General features: G+C 46.0%; 1 protein-coding gene across 4 annotated transcripts in view; it reads left to right on the top strand.

The window, feature by feature from the left end:
• Positions 1-23405, top strand: part of LOC137305611 (epidermal growth factor receptor kinase substrate 8-like protein 1) — a 59669-nt gene that overhangs the window by 10626 nt on the left and 25638 nt on the right. For 3 of the 4 annotated variants that reach the window (XM_067974474.1, XM_067974472.1, XM_067974473.1), the window contains exons 2-8: positions 2985-3053; positions 6372-6409; positions 16874-16938; positions 18395-18556; positions 19965-20114; positions 21301-21383; positions 22423-22580. In XM_067974474.1, the coding sequence (XP_067830575.1) occupies positions 3010-3053; positions 6372-6409; positions 16874-16938; positions 18395-18556; positions 19965-20114; positions 21301-21383; positions 22423-22580 (700 nt within the window). In that variant the 5' untranslated portion in view covers positions 2985-3009. Of the gene's footprint in view, positions 1-2984; positions 3054-6371; positions 6410-10007; positions 10028-16873; positions 16939-18394; positions 18557-19964; positions 20115-21300; positions 21384-22422; positions 22581-23405 lie in introns of those variants that run through there. The other variant, XM_067974475.1, reaches the window with a different exon arrangement.

Here is a 23405-nt window from a genome sequence, read left to right as displayed (position 1 = left end):
GATAAAATCAGACAATAACCCTTCAGAATATTTTTAGAACTTATTTCTTGCACTATTTGGTAATTATAAGACTTAAAACCTGGAGAAATAAGACGACTTTCTGACTTGCTATCTGTACATGGATGCTGGGATATTGCTAGATTCAAAAGAAAACTGAATTGGACTAAAGATTATAAGTCAATCTCTCAGCTCTTATCCAATTCTCTTGGTCTCCAAAAACAGATACCATCACCCAAGAACAAAGATGTTATACAAAGGACTTGCATAGTACACTAATGAATGAGTTAACACTCATCGCAGAGTTTCACTTCTACCAAGCCTTAAACAATGCACATTTGAATTTTTTACCCACTGATAATCCCTCTTCGTCTTAATTACAAGGTCTGTTAATTAATTAGGTCTGTTTTCCTGCAAGTGGCTCGATTCAGGTCTCCATTTTGAAATTTAGTAAAACAACTGCTTCCATCTTAACTCTAATGACTTTACCCCGTACATCTAAAGTCACATTTGAAAATACAAATGTTTCCTAATTTAATGCAGGATGAAAGTTGCTCTTTCATCATGGTGATTGCACATCTAGTTATTCCTGATACTGACCACTGCTGCAAAGCAAACATTAGGAGAAAAATAAAAGATTTTGATAATGACAGCTTAATCAGCTCATGCATCAAAATGAAACCCACACGCAGCTCTCAATAAACAAATGTGGCTGGCTTTCTAGGATGTTCTGTCTGCAGGAGAGATATGACACTGGGATTAGTTGTGCTCAGTATGATGTATATTATGCAGGATAATATGAAATTATATATAGTGGGAGTGAATAGCAAGAGGGCTGGTCCATTGGGATTCTTTACAATGGGAGTTAATGAAATTAAAAAGAGAGACTTGCATTTATATAGCACCTTTCATGACCTCAGGACATCCCAGAGTGCTTTATAACTGATTAAGTACTTTTGACATGTAGTCAATGTTGGAATGCAGGAAATGCTGCAGCCAATTTGCGCACAGCAAGATCCCACAAACAGCAATGTGATAATAACCAGATCATCTGTTTTAGTGATGTTGGTTGAAGGTTAAATATTGTCCAGGACACCAGGGAGCATTCTCCTGCTCTTCTTCGAAATAGTGCCATGGGATCTTTTACATCCATCCGAGAGGGCAGACGGGGCCTCGGTTTAACGTCTCATCCGAAAGACGTCACCTGCAACAGTGCAGCACTCCCTCAGTACTGCGCCAGAGTGTTAGCCTGGATTTTGTACTCACGTCTCTGGAGTGGGACTTGAACCCATGACCTTCTGGCTCAAAGACAAGAGTGCTAACACACAGCCACAGCTATGGGAAGGGGTTTGGTCCATTGGGATTCTATACAGTTGGAGTGAATGAGAAGGAATTTGTTTCATCAGAATTCCATTCATTGGGAGTGAATAGGAAGTAATTTAATCCCTTAAGAATCTATACAATAGAATTGAATGGAAAGGAATTGGACCTATTGGGATTCCATACAATGGAGGAAATGGAAAAGGATTTGGTCCATTGGGATTCTGAAATATGGGAATGAATTGGATGGGTTTAGAACATTGAAACTGAACAGAAAGGTGTATAGAAAGGTAAAGATCCACTGGGAGTCTACAGATGCAAGTGGATAGCAAGTTGCTCCATGTCTCATTCAAACAAATATATTTAATCTTCATTTTGCTAACTGTGAACTCCCAATTAGACTGCTGTAAAAACCCAGCACATGAGTCACATTCCAAAATACAGGTTCCACCGGTGAACACAATGCACTCCTGATTTAAAGTTCATGAAAAATGGAGTCAAAGTTTTTCTCACGCATTAGCTTTAACAGCAACTCCTGATATGTATTTTATTTGGGCTTGTAACAGAAATTGAAAAATTTGAAAAGTGGGTTTACATGGAATTGAAATATGTCCCGACTGACACCAGTTAACAAAACGAAAACGCTGTCCAGCCAAAGGAAAATCAAGGAGGAATTTAGAAATGGATAAACTGCGTTGAAATCATCACAGCGTCTCCGATTCTCACTTCTTCTTTCCCACGACCCCCAAACTATAAAACTCCTTGCCTTCCTCGGTCTTCCCTTCTCCCAACAATCTTTAGGTTTTTTCCTTTAAAGCCGAGCTTAGTTTCATCCTCTCGTCATTTCTCGATTTACCTTTTGCTTTTTCCGACCTTCCCAGTGTCCTGCACTGTGAGTCTTCACCTTGATTTCAAAGTTTAAACAAATGGGGATAGGTCAGAATCTTTTTTTATTTAAGTGACACTGGTGCTGAAACTTAAAGCCTGAAATCTCTGATGTTGCGCATTCCAGCGGAATAGGAGAGCAAGTTCAGCAGTGGTGTGTAGTTAGAAAGAGTTTAATGAGATGTTTGACCAAGGTTAGAAGGTGGTGGATTCTGATTAACGAGAGTTTAACAGGCTATTTGAGCATGGGGAGTGATATTCCAAGGATCCATATCCTTTCAAAAGTGGATCAATGCATATTAGGGAAAAGTTGAATTTTGCTTGTTAATGATCATTAATGAAAACTCAGGGGGTGGGGGGAGTAGGATCGATTGGAGATCTCAGGAGGGAGTGAGTAGGATCAACTGGAGATTGGGGGGAGGGAGTAGGATTGACTGGAGATCTGAATACTCCCTCTAAACTGTCCCATCAAACACTCAGATCAGAGGCAACACAGATTTGATGAAGAATAAAACTCTGATGTTCTCAACCCAATCGTTGTACATTAACCACGTCAGAAAAAGGCCTCCCACTACACCAGGGTGATATTAATGATTTCGCACCAGCCAATTCCTGGAGCCACATTAAGGTTAAGAACCTCATAAGACAAATAAATGGACAGCAGTGTGTGGGAAGAGATGGAGACGGGGGTGAATCAATTGAGAAGAGGCAGTGGTTGCTATGGAACTTTTCATTACTCTTTCCATTTTAACAAGTCCTTTCAATTTGTGTTTTTTTTTCAGAATTTTGCCAAATTTCAGATCAGCAATGAGCTACGGGTCCAGAGATCTAAGGAACGTCGTCCAATATGGGTAGGTGACTGGCTCTATTACTCAAAGCTGCATCTGGGACCTCACACTGCACGTCATCCTTTGAGTATGTGTGTTTATGTAGAGCTGGGATGAAGGAGGAGAGTGAGTGATGTATTAAACTGGGGGAGTGTGGGTGAGTGAGTGGAGTGTGCATCTGTGTGTGCGCTTGACTAAGGACCTCCTATAGTTTGTGTGCATGTGTTGATGTACTAGACTCCAGCCAGGCATGTTCGATGCAGTGTTTGGTGTGTATGTGTGTGTGGCCTTCCAGTCAGTTAAATTGGCATCCAAGGAGAATTCCACTGCACCGCTTAAGGGAGCAAAATTGGCCCTGAATTGTCTGATTCCACATGTGCTGAGTGTTATGATTTGGGGATTCTTTCACTTTTTTTTTACTCCAGATCATTTTTTGGTGTCCGCATTCAGACTGCTCTCGTAGATTGACCCCAGCCCCTTACATAGAATCTTACAGCACAGAAGGAGGCCATTCGGCCCATCATGCCTGTGTCAGCTCTTTGAAAGAGCTATCCAATTTGTCCCACTCCCCCCACTATATGCCCATAGCCCTGCAAATGTTTCCTTTTCAAGTATTTATCCAATTTCCTTTTGAAAGCCACGATTGAATCTGCTTCCACCGCCCTTTCAGGCAGTGCGTTCCAGATCATAACAACTCGCTGCGTAAAAAAAATTCTCCTCATCTCCCCCCAGTTCCTTTGCCAATTATTTTAAATCTGTATCCTCTGGTTACCGCCCCTCCCTATCTGGTCTTATCAAAACCCTTCATAACTTTAAACATCTCCTATTAACCTTCTCCGCCTTGAGAACAATCCCAGCTTCTCCAGTCTCTCCACATAACTCAAGTCCCTCATCCATGGTGTCATTCTCGACAACTATTAAAGTCCCGCTCCCCACTCTTATTAGAGGCTTGCTTCCTGCATTGCTATTCATTCATCTCCCTGCTGTTTGTGGGATCTTGCAGTGTGCAAAATGGCTGCCACATTTGCTTACATAACAAGCCACTGCACTTCAAAGTAATTCGTCGAGGGTGAAGTGATTTGAGGTGTTTCTGACAGATAATGATAAAGCAGGTATAAATGCAAGCCTTTCTTTTGATGAAATAGTTTTTTCCCCACAAGGCCACACAATGTCGAGCATTGTGTATAAACAGAATAAATTATACTCAGTGACAAAGCAATCGAGCATCACCTCACCTATGTTGTTATACCTGAGAACTTGTAAATCCATACAAACCGCCCCGATCTTCCAATCCAGGCTAAACCCTACCTTTGTTGAATCAAGAGTCAAATACCTAAGCTGTGCAGTCAGCCCTGGTTGGCATGCGGCCTAGTTTCAAGGCCGGAGGCAGCCTTCATACTTAAACCTGTTTAGATCTTTGCGGATCGGGGATTCATTGTAATTGTAACCCCAGATAATGGTCTGCACACTATTGTAAAAAGGGTAGGAAGGCTCACAACATTCCTTGCAATGTAGCATAAGATCTTTTTAAAGAGATAGGGTTGCCACATTTTTGTCAAGTCTAAACGTACACAACTAGGGCTGCCAACTGTGGGTGGACGTATTCCTGGAGGTTTCCCACCTCCAACTGCCCCGTCCTCTGCACTCCCCGCCATTGGTCAACCGAGATGTCCACTCTCGCCGTGCACTCCCTTTGGCCAATTGGAAAGCGAGCAGACTCTTCATTTGGATGATTCTTGGTTGTCGGTCAAACCACCTTTTTTTTCCCTCCTCATCATCTCCAGTATTTTTATAACTAATAAACAAAAGTGTTCAAAGAAAATGGGGAAAAAAAACAATTTGTTTTAATGCCCTTTGATTTGCTCACAGCAGTGGCCAAGAGATTAATCTTTAATCCCTGTGGAGACTCCAGGACAATCCTAAAGGATTGTTAACCCTAATGTGCACACATCCCACTAGAAGTAACTGGCTAGTGATCAGGAACAGGTGCCCTGACTAAGTTCTCCCGAGCCCAGCTACATTGAGGCCAACTAATTTAGCACATACCAGGATCAAACCTAGGAATTTTCTGGCCCATAAAGGCTCATCTTTTGATTGATAAGCCATCCAATGGGCTCATTTAGAAGTTTGATATTTCTGTTTGATAGACCGTTGATGATAATTTGTACAGAAATCACAAACAACCTATGAACAGATTAAAAAGGGCGAGAAAAGGCCCAACAATTCCCACTCCCGTCCACTAGAGGTTTTCCCCTCAGGAAAAACACTGGGAAATTCTTCCCAACTCCACCAAACAACCATGGAAGCTCCAAGAGACCATGAATGTATAACGGGATGAACATAACTAATGCACACACCCATGATACACCTCAATGTCCCCCTTGGCAAGTTCCTTCTGAAAGAAAAGTAGTGTATCTACGGTAACCTGATAAGGAAACAAGTAATCCTGTGAGAAAGGAAATAGTTTCTGGTATCCATCCTTAATTTTTATCTAAGTACTCAACAGGCATAACTATTAATCCTACTACCATGACCCATTTTGAATATCTTATCCAAATCTGCTACATGCAACCCTTTCATAAACGTCAATCGTAATTCTTTTGAGTCCACATGCTAATCGGCTAAGCCTATCCTCACCTTGTTGTGCTCCATGGTATAAAGAGCACACGAACATACAAAAATGACGGACAGGAAAAGATGGTCCATCCAGCCAGTCCCACACGGTTGTGATGCCTTGCGTATCACGATTAAGACGCTCTTCAGCCATCTGGAGCCACGTGATCTCCTGGGAGAGGCAAAGAAAGTGGATTTTTAAAAATCCAAGTCAATTGGGGGGGGGGGCAACAGCTGGAGAATTTCTCTCCGACCCCCTTAGGCGATCAAAACTAGTCCAGGAGATCACATTGGCCCTGATTTACGTTACAGGATACCTTCCTCTTGTACCAGCTGATCTCTGCACCAGCCTGAAAGGCAAATGCAGCATACTATAGAAAGAGAGTTATGTAATGAAAAGGTTAATGATTTCATTTCCTTCTTATTGAGTTAATTAGCACCATTTAGCTGTAGTCATAATTGTCTAAGCAACCCACGCACCTCGGCTGCTCCCCTCGGGGACCTTTATGTTTTGTTAGCAGCTCTTGTTGATTTGATAATGGGTCTTATTTTAGATTGACTCTTGACTGAATTATCAAACAACAAAAAAAAAAGCAATAAGACTGTGGTTACATTTTAAATAAGTGACCCTGGGTCAGAGAGAGGAAAATAACATCAGACAAGGTGTGTGTGTTGCCTGCGTGTGTGTGTAAAATGGCATAGCCTAACATTTCTTGCTTCATGTTGCAGTGAGAAGATTTCTAAACCCACTGGCAGGTCCATATATGGTAAGTTTCATATCAATCTTCCATTGTTGAGTTGTTAATGAAACTGTTTTAAGATGAGAAACCTAAGTGAAGGGCAAAGGCCCATAGTCCAGGGCCCCACCAAGGTTGGAAAGAGTAGGAAAACGCATGGGAACAACACCACCTGCACGTTCCCCTCCAAGTCACACACCATCCCGACTTGGAAATATATCGCCGTTCCTTCATTGTCGCTGGGTCAAAATCCTGGAACTCCCTTCCTAACAGCACTGTGGGAGAACCGTCACCACACGGACTGCAGCGGTTCAAGAAGGCGGCTCACCACCACCTTCTCGAGGGCAATTAGGAATGGGCAATAAATGCTGGCCTCGCCAGCGACGCCCACATCCCGTGAACGAATAAAAAAGAAGAGACCAGGTAATTCATGATGGTGGTGATTTAGATGAGGTAAGCTTGGGTTTTGAAAGCCTAAAGGCAGTAGGAGGAAAGGAAAGCTGAGGGGCACAAGGAGTTTGACAGTTTCCAGGTCTCGAGGAAGAACGAGTTAAAGTGAAAGACAATGAGGGTGACTCCTAACATATTGTGGGCTGAGGCGTATTTCAGATCAAGGGCTGATCTCGGGTACAAGTAACAGGTCTGTCCACGCTCTATCCAAGGTCTCCATCTCAACCCAAGGACTGTTACTTCACTGCTTTGTTTGGTTGGCTTTGCACAATTGCTGGTTGGTTGTTACACAATTGTTGAGCAAATTATTGGTCGATTGTTGCAGATTTTACACAATTGTTGGTTGAAAGCCTGCATGACTTTGGAGCCAATTGTTCGTTGGCTGATTGTTTTCTTGCTAAAATCAAGTGCTGTTGTTCAGAGAGCCAACATGAGACATGAGGAGTGGTGAGATGTTGGCTCATCTATGCCCTGCCCCTAGGCTCAATCTCCTATTCCAGCTGTAGGCCGGGATGGATAATGGGTACACATAACTGCTAGACCAGCAGGGATTAATGAGAAGCCAAGGTGAAAGGCCAAGGATTATCATGGTGCAGGACATCACCCAGGTTGGAAAGAGTGAAAGGGACGGTAATGTAAATCAAAAACTACTTGCAAAATTATCCCGTTCCCTGGGAATAATTCCAAGGCAGTAATCGCAGCCAGGTGCAGACGATGGTACCATCCGATCTAGATATGAAGTCACTCCAGGGCAGCTGTTATTTATTAGACTATATACTGGAAATATCATGGGCTGCTTTTTTTAAACTTTAAGGCCAAGGCCATCGCTGATGGTAGTTCCCCATGCAGTTATTGCTGATGATGTCCACACTGAAGAGTTTTCTCCCACATGCCACCCCCTCCCCCAATCCCCTTGGTGTCAGCTGTCCTCTGGTACCTCGATTAAGTGGCCATTCTTCATGTGTAAGTCTGGTCAACAAGCAACTTGGCTGTGGCGAAACATCTCAACAAAACTCTGTGCTCAATTACCCTACACACCTGCCCAGCTTCTTGAAGGTGCCCTCGGATGAGCAATCAAGAATGGGAACCCTAGCCAATTTTTCCCCTTTCTTTCTCTGCCCAGGGTTGCTGGAGCTAATTGAAATGCCACCAATGCCATCCTAGATTAGATCTGCTAACAGAGCAATGATCAGGAAGTGAATCTGGAACCTTTCTGGTCATCCTTCACACTGAAGCATTAACCATTATAACTGCAATGTTGTTGAGCGATACACCAACAGTTGATTACTGGAGCAAGACAAGAAAGGCAGAGATCTGGGACATGTTAGGCAACAATATTGTGGCACATATGGAAGAAAAAGGGCTCTGGAAATATATGGCAGATCCATCAGCATCTGAAAAGAGAAAAGAGGGATTTGGGGTGGAGACCAATCGTTGGGCCTGCACCCAAATCGACAACCAGCTTCTCTTTTTTCAGATGCTGGCAGACCTGATGTGTATTCCCATCATTTGCAGTTTTCTTTTCAATCTGTACCGTACAAGTAGAGCAGTAGGGCCAAAAGGCCAGCTGTTTCATGGTGCCCAATAACATTATTGAAAATGTAACAGGTTGCGTTGGATTGAAATGCCAGCTTTTCTACTCAAGTTCCTTCTCTTTGTGGAAGTTCTCTTTGTAGGAGATTAGGCAGGTGGGAGGGAGTTCATGACAATACAAACTGCACACGATCTGTTCGAAGGATGAGCCAACTGGCCATTTCTCCAGGTCTGCTAACATTTGTTGGGAGTCTCATGTGGGTAGAATCCTCCCCTCCTCCTCTTCTGCATGAGGACTATGGACTGTTCTGGGACGTAGTCCTGGAGGTTTCATCACATGACCTCCCAACTCACCCAGTCGAAGAGCCTTTTTTCCCCCATCTCCAATATTTTTATAACTAAGGAGGATAGTTACATAATACAAATTCTGTGTGTAAAATCAATACCAGTCACTTACAGCAGTACGGTCTCCAGGCGTGATTGACAGGGGAATTACTCAATCATTTCCATTCATGCCTGGACTTGTGGTGTCACTATATGCAGCCAATAACACTTTGGGATCCAGTATATGAGTAAATTGAGACATGACATGTGGTAAGTGTAACATGCTTGGGAGGAACAAGTGACTTTGGACCTTTGGTTCCCAAAGCTTCCAACCACTGGGGTTCTCCTCGTGTCATGTCTGGGTCTGTTGTAGACTAATTGTTAGAGATTGATTGTTATGATGAGTCAACAACTCCATTACCGTTGCATCATGGGACTGCCAGGATGGTGGAAGGCGAACTAGATGGACCGTAGTCCGTTTCTTCATCTAGCAATTCCTAAGTTTGTTTTGCCACTGATTTCTGCAAATCCCAAGCAGTAGCTTAAGATCAATTTAAAAGATGGTTTAGAGTCCCTTTGCAGTTTAGGAACAGGAGTAGGCCATTCAGCCCCTCATGCCTGCTCCGCCATTCAGTTAAATCATGGCTGAACTGCACCTCAAATCCATTTAACCGCCAATCCCTCGATACCCTTACCCATCAAAAATCTTTCAATCTCAGTCTTCAAAGCTCCAATTGTTCCCCAGCATCCACAGCCCTTTGAGGGGGGGTAAGGAAAGAGAGTTTTCTACTGCTCCTTGTGTGGAAAGAGTGCTTCCTGAATGGCCTCGTGCTAATTTCAAATTTACGCCCCCTTTGTTCTTGATTCTCCCGCCAGAGGAATTAATTTCTCCTTATCTACCCTGTCAAATTCTTTAAAAGATTTTTAAAAATAAGTGTCATCCAGGAGATTTGGAAACCTGGGGAGGGGTCAGGGAGGGAGGGATGGGGCGGGGGTGGTGGAAGATGGTGTTCGTGGATATATTCCTGCACAGCAAGGCAGCTCAATGAACAACAGGGGAACGAGAGCTCCGTACACTGCGGAGACTGTCTGGGAATCAGACAAGGAAAGCATTTACAGGGTTAATTCCTGACACTAGCCCTAATTATCTATATTTTTTTTAAAAAGTGGTGATGAAATCATTCACTTATTATCGACTCGGGAGCGTCCTTGCTGGGGCAGTGCGAAACCTCTCTGTGAAGACGAGCCCCATCAGTTCTTTCTGTGATGAGCTCAGATTAATTAACCGCAAAGATAAAAGGTTTATCAAGCACACTGACTAACTCCCTCTCCTACGAGAAGGTAAGGAATCGGAATTTGTAAGGATATGTACATGCTCGTTGCTTGAGGTTTGACTGAGGGAGACGAAAGTTTCAGGAAATACGAGAATGCTACACAGTCACACCTTCCCCACATAATCCTTGGTTTAGCCGATGGTGTATTTTTGGTTTCTTTCTCCCCCCGCACCCCCCAAAAGGTTTTTGGGCAGGGTGAAGAACAATTTAGTGCCATCGTTAAGAGCTTTTCTTTTTGCTTGTCTTTATCCTTTGAAACCCACCTGAAGCAGGCTTCGATCTTGGCTTCTTCCCTTCAACTCCAGTCTGGCAAGAGATTTAAAAAAAAGGAAAGCTACACTTTTTGTACTCGAGCTTGTGGGTAGATATTGCGTTTCAATTATTGTTCGTCCTTCATTTCTCTAATTAGCCTCAATCCCTTTTAGTGGCTGGGGGGGTTGGGGGTAAAAAGCTAGGTGCCGGTAAAACCATCCCCAGCAAGGAGGCTGTCATTGCTTTAAGAGATATATGGGGTGAAAAAGAACTTTAGGAGCTCAAATAGACTTGACTATTCCAATGCTCTCCTGGCCGGCCTCCCACCTTGCAATCTCCATAAACTTGAGCTCATTCCAAAACTCGCATCCTAACTCGCAGCAAGTTCCCGTTCACTCATCACCCCTGTGCTCATTGACCTACATTGATCCCCGGTCCAGCAACACTCGATTTTAAAGTTCTCATCCTTGTTTTCAAATCCCTCCGTAGCCTCGCCCCCTCCCTATCTCTGTAACCTCCTCCAGCCCTACAAACCTCCGAGATCTCTGCGCTCCTCCAATTCTGGCCTCCTGCGTATCCCCGATTTTCATCGTTCCACCGTTGGCGGCCGTGCATTCAGCTGCCTAGACCCAAGCTCTGGAATTCCCTCCCTAAACCTCTCCGCCTCTCTACCTCTCTCTCCTCCTTTAAGATGCTCTTTAATACCTACCTCTTTGACCAAGCTTTTGGTAGTATCTCCTTAAGTGGCTCATTGTCAAATTTTGTTTGATTACGGTCTTGTGAAGCGCCTTTGTTAAAGGCACTATATAAATGCAAATTGTTTTTGTTGAAAGCACAGAGCAACAACGGAAGGACATTCTGTTCAACTGCAAAGCACAGAATAATTTAGAGACACACATATCTATCTAAATATATATATATTATATGTGTATGTGTTCCTAAATTATTATTTACTTTGCAATTGAACAGACAGTGGGAATGCCATGGGAAATCAGCTGGTTTATATATAAAAAGACAGACTTGCATTTAAAGAACACCTTTCGAGACCTCAGGACGTCCCAAGCGCATTACAGCTAATGGAGTACTTTTGAAGTGTAGTCACTGTTGTAATGTAGGAAACACAACAGCCAATTTGTGCACAGCAAGGTCCCACAAATAGCAATGAAATAAATGACCAGATCATCAGTTTTTAGGAGTTTGTTGAGGAATAAATATTGTCCAGGACACCGGGGAGAACTCCCTGCTCTTCTTCGAAATAGTGCCATGGGAACTTTTACATCCATCCGAGAGGGCAGACGGGGCCTCAGTTTAACGTCTTATCCGAAAGACGTCACTTCCGACAGTGCAGCACTCCCTCAGTACTGCACTGGGAGTGTCGGCCTGGATCACGTGTTCAAGTCTCTGGAGTGGGGCTTGAACCCAAAACCTTCTGACTCAGAGACATATATAGATATACACATACACCAGCTGATCACCTGTGGCATTGCTCATTGGGAGTTTGGTGCACGGTTATAATGTTCAGCTGCTAAGATGGAATTGTGTTTAAGCCAGCCTTTCCCTTTAAGTTCACTGCTTAGGTATTCCTGACAGGGAAGTGGTCTAACTAAAGTCAGTTAGAGGCTAGCTGCAGCAAGAAGTTTCTGTAAGTAGGCAGCTGCTTGTAAATTTTCCAGTTTCAGCTCCTGGGTTATATCAAGGATTTTTTTTTTAAAAAATCAAGACTGGCTTTCTTTCTTCCTTAAAGATTGTTCAGTTAAAATTTGAAGTCTGCAGTGAAGCTAGATGCAATACTTATATTTCTATATATGAGAGAGAGATTTGGATAGATTACATGGCGCATTGGGAAGGCAACAGCGAGAAAGAGCGAGACTCATTTATCATGTGTAAAACACGATTTGATTTTACTTTTCTCTCGAAATCATCCTTAATGTTCCTCGCCAAAGCTTAATACTGTTCCTTAAAGATGCACTCCCATGAAAAGATGCTTGGCAAACCTTTCTTTTCAGTTTGAGGACCAGAATTCTTAGGTGCGTTATTTTTGTCATGATGACATCACAGGTCTGTGACATGATGTGATTTACCTCATAGTGTTACATGTTTGTCGGCAAATGAAAAGAGGTTGGCCAAACATCCCCTCCCCTTTAAGGGACGCTGTCCCTTTCAGATAAACTGCAATCAAATTGTTTTCGATTTGCCTGCAGGCTTCAGACCGGCCTACTAACATGTTGTAAGGAGTGACTGGTATGTCATGGTGCTGCAGAAAACAGAGGCCACATTTGTTTGAATTTTCATATCTATCCAGCATTCTTCATGAATATCGAGCTTGTAGCCAAAGTCCAATTTGATTTGAATTGGGCCAACTCTGAGTTCATGTACAGATGGGGTTGGTTGGACGTAGTCCAGGAGGTTTCATCCCCTGACCCTCCCGCCACCACACTTCCGCCATTGGTCGCCCAACACGTCAATCCTCATGGGGCACCCCCTTCCCACGGCCAATTGGAAAGTGACCGGACTCTATTACCCAACTGGATTATTCTTCACTGCCGTCAAACAGCCATCTCCCATATATTTTTTTTAAAATTATACATTCCTCTGGTTTTTCTCCCAGGTTTGCTCGCAAAAAGTATTTGGGAGATCAATCCGTCATTTCCTGGAGACTCCAGGACAATCCTGGAGGGTTGGCGACTCTATTTGCAAATCCCCAGCGCAGAGAGAAGCCCGATTTGATTCCTTCATCTGTGCTGAGTTAGCAGATCTCAGACAGGGTGGGCCAGGAAGTTGGAGGGGGGGGGGTTAAAACCAAGACCGGGGTCCTGCTTGCTATCTGGTCACCCTTGCTGAATGGAGCCAACGTTCTCTGTGTAAGCTCACACCTGTTGAGGTGAGGAATCCAGGAGCAGCTGGTACCAGTGGAACTGCTCCCCGGGAAGAGTCAGCGCTTTCGGGAGAGAAGTGATGGAAATTTCATTTCCGCAGTAGCGGGATGGTGTGTCGATCTGCTCCAGCGCAGCCCCATCTACCTTAAAATCTCACTAGTCACAGAGGGCAGCAGATAAGAAGTTGGTGTCTGCAGCCAAACACCACAGAAACCAGGCATTTCATTCACATTTAGGCTCAAGACTAACATATCTGACCAGTGTTGGGGGGGGGGGAGATTGGCTTACATTTATATAGCGCCTTTCACGACCCCAGGACGTCCCAAAGCACTTTACAGCCAATGAAGTACTTTTGAAGCGCAGTCACTGTTGTAATGTAGGAAACTCGGCAGCCAACTTGCGCACAGCAAGATCCCACAAACAGCAATGAGATAAATGACCAGATGATTTATTTTTTTTCAGTAATGTTGGTTGAGGGATAAATATTTGCCAGGACACCGGGGAGAACTCCCCTGCTCTTCTTCGAAATAGTGCCGTGGGATATTTTACGTCCACCCGAGAGGGCAGACGGGGCCTCGGTTTAACGTCTCATCCGAAAGACGGCACCTCTGACAGTGCAGCACTCCCTCAGTACTGCGCTGAAAGTGTCAGCCTAGACTATATGCTCATGTCTCTGGAGTGGTTAGCTGCCAGATAGGAGATTTAATCCCTGTTGGCCTAGCTCTCTCTGCTAATACTAGGGTTGCAACCTATCTGGATTTAGAGTGAGATTTCTGGAAAGTTTCAAGATGTAAACTGGGTACCAAAAGTCTGATTTTTAAAATAAAATGTCATCATGCATCTGTCTCCCATACCAGCGAGACATCATTCATGGAGAGTTCTTCAAAACCCTTCATAACCTGAACAGCACTAAAGCAAATCCCAGAACTTAAAAGTCCTATTGCTCCCCCCTACCTGCTGCATTCACATTCCCTTCTCCAGTTTCAGACTTGCAAAATGTACCAACCCTTGACTTAAAAGTGAAACCCTCTCCTCCGTCTCGGCACAGGGAGTTCTTGATGATTGGTCTCTTGGGGTGAATTACCAAACTAGATGTAAACACAACAGATGAGCTTCGTAAATAGCTAGCTATATGTCTGCTGCACAGGGGCTCTCATGAGATCCGCTGTTTGCCAGATTTTTGATGTTAGAAGGAAAGAAACAGAGAAGGAAAGAAAGTACTTGCATTTATATAGCGCTTTTCACAACCTCAGGACACCCCGAAGCGCTTTACTGCCAGTGAAGCACCTTTGAAGCGTAATCACTGCTGCCATGTAGGAAATGCGGCGGCCAATTTGCACACAGCAAGATCCCACAACCAACCAACCCAATTCCAGGTGGGCACGAGCCCACATTCTAACTCCGAGAGGCCGTGGGATGACTGATTTGGGAAATGTTACACTGGTGCAGTAGGGATAATTTTTCACAGTCTTCAGAGGTTGGGAGTGAGGCAAATGTTTATCAACTTTTATTGAGCCAAAAGCAACAAGGAGTGAGTAGCGTTGGTTGAAATTAGAATCATTCACCAGCGCTTTGCAAGCAACGTACTGAGCAACTGGTGAGATACAGTTGAGGGAGTGTTGAGTTACACCCACACAGGCTGCTCATTGAAATCAAATGCATCTCCTCTACGAACGATAGATATTGAAAGTGTCGGCAAATTGGTTCCTTTTATTCGGCTCCAGCTTTGTGGTGCAGGTTTCAGAGATGAAGAATGGCTTCTGGAATCAAAGTGAACAAGACAATGCAGTCCTTCAATAGGCACAAGAATGCACTCTCAGGCAGAAACTGATTCTTTTATGGGCTTTTGTTTTCTCTTGTCTCGCCAATCTTCATCCTGAGACATCGACTCCTTGGCGGGTTATGGTCCCACGGGCACTCACCCACTTCTCGTCCAATGCCCATTTCTAGTGTGCCAGCCTCGAGGGGCGGTGCCGCTAGGCAACGCGACCTTGTCCTCACCCAGCAGGAGCTGTTGGATCAGGAAGGGGAACTTTTCCCTGCTCCACCCAGGTCGACTCAGGCCAATTGTGTGGCCGACTGTCTCCCCGGCTGAGATCAGGAATCGGACCCGAGGGGGGAAAAAAGAAAGAAAAGAAACGGTAGATAGAGAGAAACTTTTTCTGCTGCTGGGGGAGTCCAGGACAAGGGGGCATAACCTTAAAATCAGAGCCAGGCCATTCAGGAGAGAAGTTAGGTAACACTTCTTCATGCAAAGGGTGGTAGAAGTGTGGAACATCTCTCCCACAAAAAGCAGTAGATGCTAGCTCAATTAATAATTTTAAATCTGAGATTGATAGATTTTTGCTAGCCAAGGGTATTAAGGGATATGGAGCCGAGGCAGGTGGATGGAGCTAGGATACAGATCAGAGACGATCTCAATGGATAGTGCATGGGATCCTTTACATCCTCGGTTTAACGTCTGATCCAAAAGAAGGCACCTCCGACAATGCAGCACTCCCTCAGTACTGCACTGGACTGTCAGCCGGGATGAATGTCTCTGGAGTGGGACTTGAACCCACGACCTTCTGACTCAGAGGCGAGAGTGCAACCCACTGAGCCACAGCTGGCATCTTGCAAGAGGTCTCTTTCCCCTCCCCAAAGCAGCGCAGGGAGTGGCGATCCATAATGGTCCTATTGTTTTCTGGAGAGTTTGAGACTGGCTGCTTCTCCTGCGAGGGAATGACATGAGAGCCGAAAAACTTGACTTAAAAAAAAAACCATGAGAAAACCAAGGGAAACCATCTCCGTGTTCGGCGGATACTTTGCTGCGGGGACACTCCTGTGGGCAGATGCACTGTGTTGTGTGGTCCCAGGTTTGATCCCTGGTCTGCACCTCCTTGGCCAATCTGAGATAGGGGAAACAATAGCTGTGCTGAGGATTGGTCTCAGTGTCCACTAGGGTATGAAGGGCCACAGGGAGTGGGAAACAAAAAAAATCAGTCTGCATTCCCCCCCTCCCCCCCCCCCCCCGATTGGTATAGTGAACTCTCCCTCCCCCTCCCCTCATAAGTGTATGCATGTGGAGGTCAGGGGTCGGTATGCTGCTCCCACCATGGTCGAATAGCCGGTGTCAGGGTGGAACTTTGTCCCAGTGAGAGTTCATGAGGGGGAAGAGGAGAGAAAATGCCAAAAAAAACCACCGATCTTTTGGAGAGGGCGTCCCTGGTCAGGAAACCATTGCTCAGTCGATCAAAAGGCAAAGATGGCACCTCGGAGATGTTCCAATGATATCCGTCCCTCCCTTCCCCATGAACAGGAACCAGCCGATCTGGTTCAACAGGTAACGAGGAGCTAGTTCTGCAGGGAGTGATCAGAATCTGAATGCAACTCCCTTCAAGAACCTGCAAAGGTCATCTTTGCGAAGAGCAGTTTACTCCAATTTTCTCTGCAGAGATGGTGAAGGAAAGGCCTTTAAAGAAAAGTGGGGGGGGAGGAAGAGAGCGAGAACTGGGAGAAAGGCATTGAAAGAAACTACAAGCACCACAAATATATAAAGAGTTGTGTGTGCTTTTAAGGAGTCAGACATGCAGAGTGTAGCTAGATTAGCATAAAAAGGGCGTCACACTCAACTTGACACGCCTGTACCTGGCTAGCTCCAGATTTACAGCTCCTTCACCGAGAAAACAGCCTGTTGAGGCTCTCACCAGGACTCGGCCTCACTGTACTCTTATTTTGATTTACAGAACAAAGGAAGAAATATTCAAACTCCAATTTCATAATGGATGATCAGTCTCAGTACTACGTGAATGTAAGTGTTGTCTGTCATTCCGACGGATTTCATTCTTGGTAAAATTGAAAGTTTTTTTATTTGTTGATCTTGGGACCCCCCCACCCCGCTCCAGTCAACTTTCTCCTGCCCCTTTGCTGACGTATAGGTCAAAGGGCATGAGCAACCCTCCAGTTCCTGACTAGTCAGTCGTGTAAACGCAGATGCAGACCAATTTAGCAGTGGGCCTAAAACAGGCCCCATGGGCCGTCAGCTAGAAGTATTAAAACAGTTTGAACTTTTTCGTCGAGCCAGGAGGAGCAGGAATGGTCCCTCATCCTCCACAGTCCTGGCAATCGGCTCCCCCCACCCCATTCATTGCCCGATCCAACTCCTCCTCCCCCCCCCTCACTCATTGCCCGATCCAACTCCTCCTCCCCCCCCCTCACTCATTGCCCGATCCAACTCCTCCTCCCCCCCTCATTCATTCCCGATCCAACTCCTCCCCCCCTCACTCATTGCCCGATCCAACTCCTCCTCCTCCCCCCCCCCAACTCATTGCCCGATCCACCTCCTCCTCCTCCCCCCCCCACTCATTGCCCGATCCAACTCCTCCTCCCCCCCTCATTCATTGCCCGATCCAACTCCTCCTCCCCCCCTCACTCATTGCCCGATCCAACTCCTCCTCCCCCCCTCATTCATTGCCCGATCCAACTCCTCCTCCCCCCCCCTCATTCATTGCCCGATCCAACTCCTCCCCCCCCTCACTCATTGCCCGATCCAACTCCTCCCCCCCCTCACTCATTGCCCGATCCAACTCCTCCTCCCCCCCTCACTCATTGCCCGATCCAACTCCTCCTCCCCCCCTCACTCATTGTCCGATCCAACTCCTCCCCCCCCTCACTCATTGCCCGATCCAACTCCTCCTCCCCCCCCTCATTCATTGCCCGATCCAACTCCTCCTCCCCCCCTCACTCATTGCCCGATCCAACTCCTCCTCCCCCCCCTCACTCATTGCCCGATCCAACTCCTCCTCCCCCCCCTCATTCATTGCCCGATCCAACTCCTCCTCCCCCCCCTCATTCATTGCCCGATCCAACTCCTCCTCCCCCCCTCATTCATTGCCCGATCCAACTCCTCCTCCCCCCCCTCACTCATTGCCCGATCCAACTCCTCCTGCTCCCCCCCATCCTAGAACTTACCCGAGGGCCACTGCTTTAATTTTCTCTCGTGGGGCGAGCTGCCAGAGGAGGCACGACAGGCGCCCGAAGATGTAGGCCTGAAGGCCAATTCCAGGCTGGCCTGGGGCCTCTCTGTTTGGCCGAAAACAGCCCCAGAGTTCATATCATCCGCACCTGGTCAGGGACCAATGACACAGCGTGTTGACGCACTGACCTTTCACCCACGTTCCCAATATTTGCTGCTCCCGTTGCTCCTTTCTCTTACGCCCAGGTTTCGCTTTCTTATTTTCTTGCCTCCCTTTACTTGTTCCCTGCAGCATCTGACCACCTTCCCTCTGGGTCCCGGGGAGGAGACGCAGACCGTGGAGGAATCCATTAAGAAGATGAAGACGTTGGATAGCAAAGGAAAGATCTGGACGCAGGAAATGCTGCTGCAAGTCAACAGCTCAGCCGTCAGCCTGCTTGACATCGAGTCCAAGGTACAGCACGGGAGGGGGAGCCTCCCAACTACATGACCACCTCTAGCATTGCTCAAAGGTGATCTGGGGTCTATTGCACGGTTGTTTAGCTGGTAAGGCTGACGTGGCCTCAGGGGTTCGCTGTGAAGAAGTGATATAAATAGGCACACCAGAGGCCAGTCAGAGGCTAATTGCAGCGGAAAGTTTTTGTAGATTGGCGGCTGCTTGTAAATGCCCAGCCTCCTGCGTTTGGGTGAAGAAAAAAAGACTTGCATTTATATAGCCCTTTCACAACCTCAGGATATCCCAAAGCCCTTTACAGCCATTGAAGGACTTTTGAAATGTAGTTGAAGGTCAGTTAGAGGCTAATTGCAGCGGGAAGTTTCTGTAGATTGGCAGCTGCTTGTAAATACCCAGCTCCTGCACTTGGGGGGAAAAGAGGTCATGTCAGAAAAAAACCCAGCAGGAAAGGACTGGCTTTTTGGGAGTAAATGTGTGCCAACTGCCTTCAAATGTAGCACTGATTCTGCTGCTTCTCTCATTACATAAATATTCCTTACAGGAATGATCGGGAAAACGATGGGAAAGTACAAGAAGTGCTAGCTAAAAAGAGAAATTAAATTTGTGCACTGCACAGCTCCAAGATAGATTCATTATTTGATTTAGAAGCTCAAAGCTGCTAAATGAATAGCATTTATATGAAAAAGTACACTGAACATTAATTGAGGGGAAAAACACTGAATATTAGCTGAAGAATGAGCAAAATTGAGAAAAATAAAACCATTAAAAGTTTCCATCCCTTTAAAAATCGGGATGTTTAGCACCTTCCCTCTGATGTTGGGTTTTCACGGGTGGGGTTTCCTCCAGGTGGGAATTCTGGCCAAACAGCAGAGGATCTTGTTAGAACACTGGATGGGCCATCAGTCAGGCTGCTGCTTAAAATGAGCCGGATTGGAGAACGTTAGTATTTAGCTCGAGATGGACGCATTTTCAGAGAGGAAGGGTAGATTTTAAAAAGAAATTCATTCTCGGGATGTTGGCGTCGCTAACAAGGCGGGCGTTTTATCTCCCCTGTCTGGGTCTGAGACCTTTAGAGATCAGGGAGTATTTATACAGTATCTTCCATGAGGAGATTAAATGGTTGGGGTGGAGCCAGAATGGAGTAGATTGTAAATGGTCTCTGGGCATGATGGGCTGAATGGCCTTTTCTTGTTCAATTCTTTATGTTCTTTGCATCAATATCAATGTTTGGTTTATGTTAAACTTTACACTTGACAAGAAATATCAACCACCACATTAATGAGGCGGATTTGGAAGAAATAGTCAACCAGGACCTTAGATTGACTAACCCATAAAATTGGGCCATTCACTGAGAACTTCAGGCTCAATAATCTCCACGACGACTGACTTGTGTTTCTTCATCACTTAGGATGAGTTGGAGAACTACCCGCTGACTGCGATTGAACAGTGCGACTCTCTGCTGAACAGCTGGAGGTTTAACTCGATACTGATCCTCGTCTGCAAAGAGACCCACCAGGCCAAACCTGATATCCATTTCTTCCAGTGCTCCGAGGTCGGGGTGAGTGCGAGAGCGACAACAAGCCAAACTCATTTCTTTCTCACCCTAACGATTTGAAGAGTGAAGGTCGGGGGGAGGAAGATGGTAATGTTGGCCTTCGGTTTGCCAGCCTGCTGCGCCACCCGGTCTGAGGTTCATGCCCATCATCCTACCCGTGGAAGGGGCAGTCTCCACTGTGCCTGGTCATGGAAAGGAAAACCGCAGTGCGTGCCAACCTGGGTGTCCCAGTCTACCTTCTGTGACCAGTTATAAGGGCAACATTGGCACAGGTTTGGGAGCAGTTTGGCAGTCCCAATGGTGGGTGTTGTGGGCAGCGGGGGCGGTACCCACCAAGAAGAGGCCACTCGGCCCATCGTGCCTGTGCCAGCTCTTTGAAAGAGCTGTCCAATTAGTCCTGCTCCCCCGCTCTTTCCCCACAGCCCTGCAAATTTCTCCTTTACAACTGTTTATCCAATTCCCTTTTGAACGTCACTATTGAATCTGCTTCCTCCACCCTTTCAGGCAGCGCATTCCAGATCATAACAACTCGCTGCGTAAATAAATTTCTCCTCATCTCACCTCTGGTCCTTTTGCCAATTATCTTAAGTCTGTCCCCTCTGGTTACTGACCCTCCTGCCAGTGGAAACAGTTTCTCCTTATTTACTCTATCAAAGCCCTTCATAAATCGGCAGGACCCCATGAAAATTCAATCCCAAAACGTGTCTTTCAAGAATTAAATAAATGTACTAATACTTAGTCAGACCGAGACACACGCAAAAGAACAGTGTATACTGTACTTGTACAGGAGATGACAATGAGACACAAACAAGTCATATAGTCCCAGACAGGAATGAATTGTCCCCTTCCCCACCCCATGTGTACTGTACATGTACGAGCATCGGCACTGAGGCAAACACCAGCCATACATTACAAAGGAAGAGTAAACAATTCCTTTTTAATCAAGAGTGCGCTCTGCATACTTGAAAACTGACACACAGTCATACAATACGAGACGGGAACAAATTGTTCCCTTCACCAAGTATAGTGCTGGAGCAGCAATTAATATAGAATTATGTTGGAGATTAAATTACCAACGTTTATGATTAATGAAAATAAAAGGAACATAAAACAAAGGCACTGCGATCTAGCTGGACACCAACTACTGAACAATGACTGAACGCTGCCTCTCTCTGTTCTATTTTTGCAGGCTGACCTGATTAGGTCTGATATCAACAGTGCGATCTCAGACTTGCGGAGTGGAAGAAGAACAGAGCGACCAAACGCACTCAGGTGAGTTCCTGGAAAATAGGGGGGAAGGAGTGAGAGTGTCAAATACAGAACTGGGCCAGTCGATCACCCACACCCCCCCCCCAATCCCCAGTGGCTAAATGCGCTGCCCAGTGTGGTACTGACGACCATTCCAATGCTCTCCTGGCCGGCCTCCCATCTTCCGCTCTCCGTAAGCTTGAGCTCATCCAAAACTCTGCTGCCCGTATCCTAACTCGCACCAAGTCCCGTTCACCCATCACCCCCTGTGCTCGCTGACCTACACCGGCAAAACCTCGATTTTTAAAATTTTCATCCTTGTTTTCAAATTCCTCCGTGGCCTCGCCCCCTCCCTATCCCCATAACCTCCTCCAGCCCTACAATCCTCCGAGATCTCAGCGCTGCTCCAATTCTGACCTCTTGGGCCTCCCCGATTTTCTTCGCCCCACCATTGGCGGCCGTGCCTTCAGCTGCCTGGGCCCAAAGCTCTGGAATTCCCTCCCTAAATCTCTCCGCCTCTCTCTCCTCCTTTAAGATGCTCCTTAAAACCTACCTCTTTGACCAAGCTTTTGGTCACCTGTCCTAATATCTCCTTATGTGGCTCGGTGTCAAATTTTATTTGATAATCGCTCCTGTGAAACACCTTGGGACGTTTTACTACGTTAAAGGCGCTATATAAATGCAAGTTGTTGTTGAAACCATGTTTCATCAGTGACCTGTGCCGAGTTTGCTGGGTCTCAGCTGGGGTAAGAATGCTTCAAGTGGGCTCAGCTCCCCAGGGTTGGGGGGCCGGGAAGGGCAGGGTAGATTGTCAACCAGAGCTCCCACTACTGATCATTACCTACTCACCCCTGCCAGAATCGTGCTTCAGGGAAGGACAGGATTGGGTTTATGCGTTCCCCCCCCCCGCCGTGGTCAAATAGCTGCCAACCCACCGCCAAAGGGTCCCATAAGGTACTGGCGGGCATCGAGAACTGTCACAAACGTACTCCGGTGTGAGTCACCATTTCCAGGAAAGGTTAAGGGAGAAAATGTGATCCTTTCACATTATTTTTCTTTCCAGATTTAACCAGGAGAAAATGAACGAACAGAGCAGCTCACCGCCTACCCCTCCTCTAGTGGCCCCCAAAGCACCATCGACCTACAACATCACGGATAAGATTCCGGGGACTTCACCGTTACCACCAACATATTTAACAGAAGCAGCAGTGGGCACCATGGGTAAGGAACCGAGATCTTGCATTTATTTACATTTATTCCGATGCTCTCCTGGCCGGCCTCTCATCTTGCACTCTTCATAACCTTGAGCTCATCCAAAACTCTGCCGCCTGTATCCTAACTCACATCAAGTCCCGTTCACCCATCACTCCCTGACCAACATTGGCTCCCAGTCCAGAAGCACCTTGATTTTAAAATTCTCATCCTTGTTTTCAAATCCCTCCATGGCCTCGCCCCTCTCTATCTCTGTCACCTCCTCCAGCCCTACAACCCTCCGAGATCTCTGCGCTCCTCCAATTCCGGCCTCTTAAGCATCCTCGATTTTAATCGCTCCACCATTGGCGGCCGTGCCTTCAGCTGCCTAGGCCCTAAGCTCTGGAATTTCCTCCCTGAACCTCTCCGCACCTCTACCTCTCTCTCCTCCTTTAAGACGCTCCTTAAAACCTACCTCTTCGCCTGTTGTAATATCTCCTTATGTGGCTCGGTATCAAATTTTGTTTGATAATCGCTCCTGTGAAGCGTCTTGGGACGGTTTCACTACATTCAAGGCGCTATATAAATGCAAGTTGTTGTTGGATATCTAGACTGCTTCTGCCAGAAAGCGACCGGCCAACAGAGAACGAAAGTTCCTAAGACAAAACTCACAACTCTATAAATTTGTGGGATTCCAAAGGCAGGTTTCCACTGAAAATCTTACTAACCTCAAGAAAGCAAATTATTTTTTATTTCTATCACTCAATTCGATAAGACATGAACAGCTGTAAATCAAGTCCTATACTCTTCATATCTGACCTCCTGAGAAACGATAGGGTGTGCGATGGGTGTCCA

This window comes from Heptranchias perlo, chromosome 40 (assembly GCF_035084215.1).
Source record: "Heptranchias perlo isolate sHepPer1 chromosome 40, sHepPer1.hap1, whole genome shotgun sequence".
NCBI classification, from domain to species: domain Eukaryota; kingdom Metazoa; phylum Chordata; class Chondrichthyes; order Hexanchiformes; family Hexanchidae; genus Heptranchias; species Heptranchias perlo.
The sequence above is the reverse complement of the archived record's forward strand: the minus strand, read 5'-3'. Positions and strand labels throughout refer to the sequence as shown.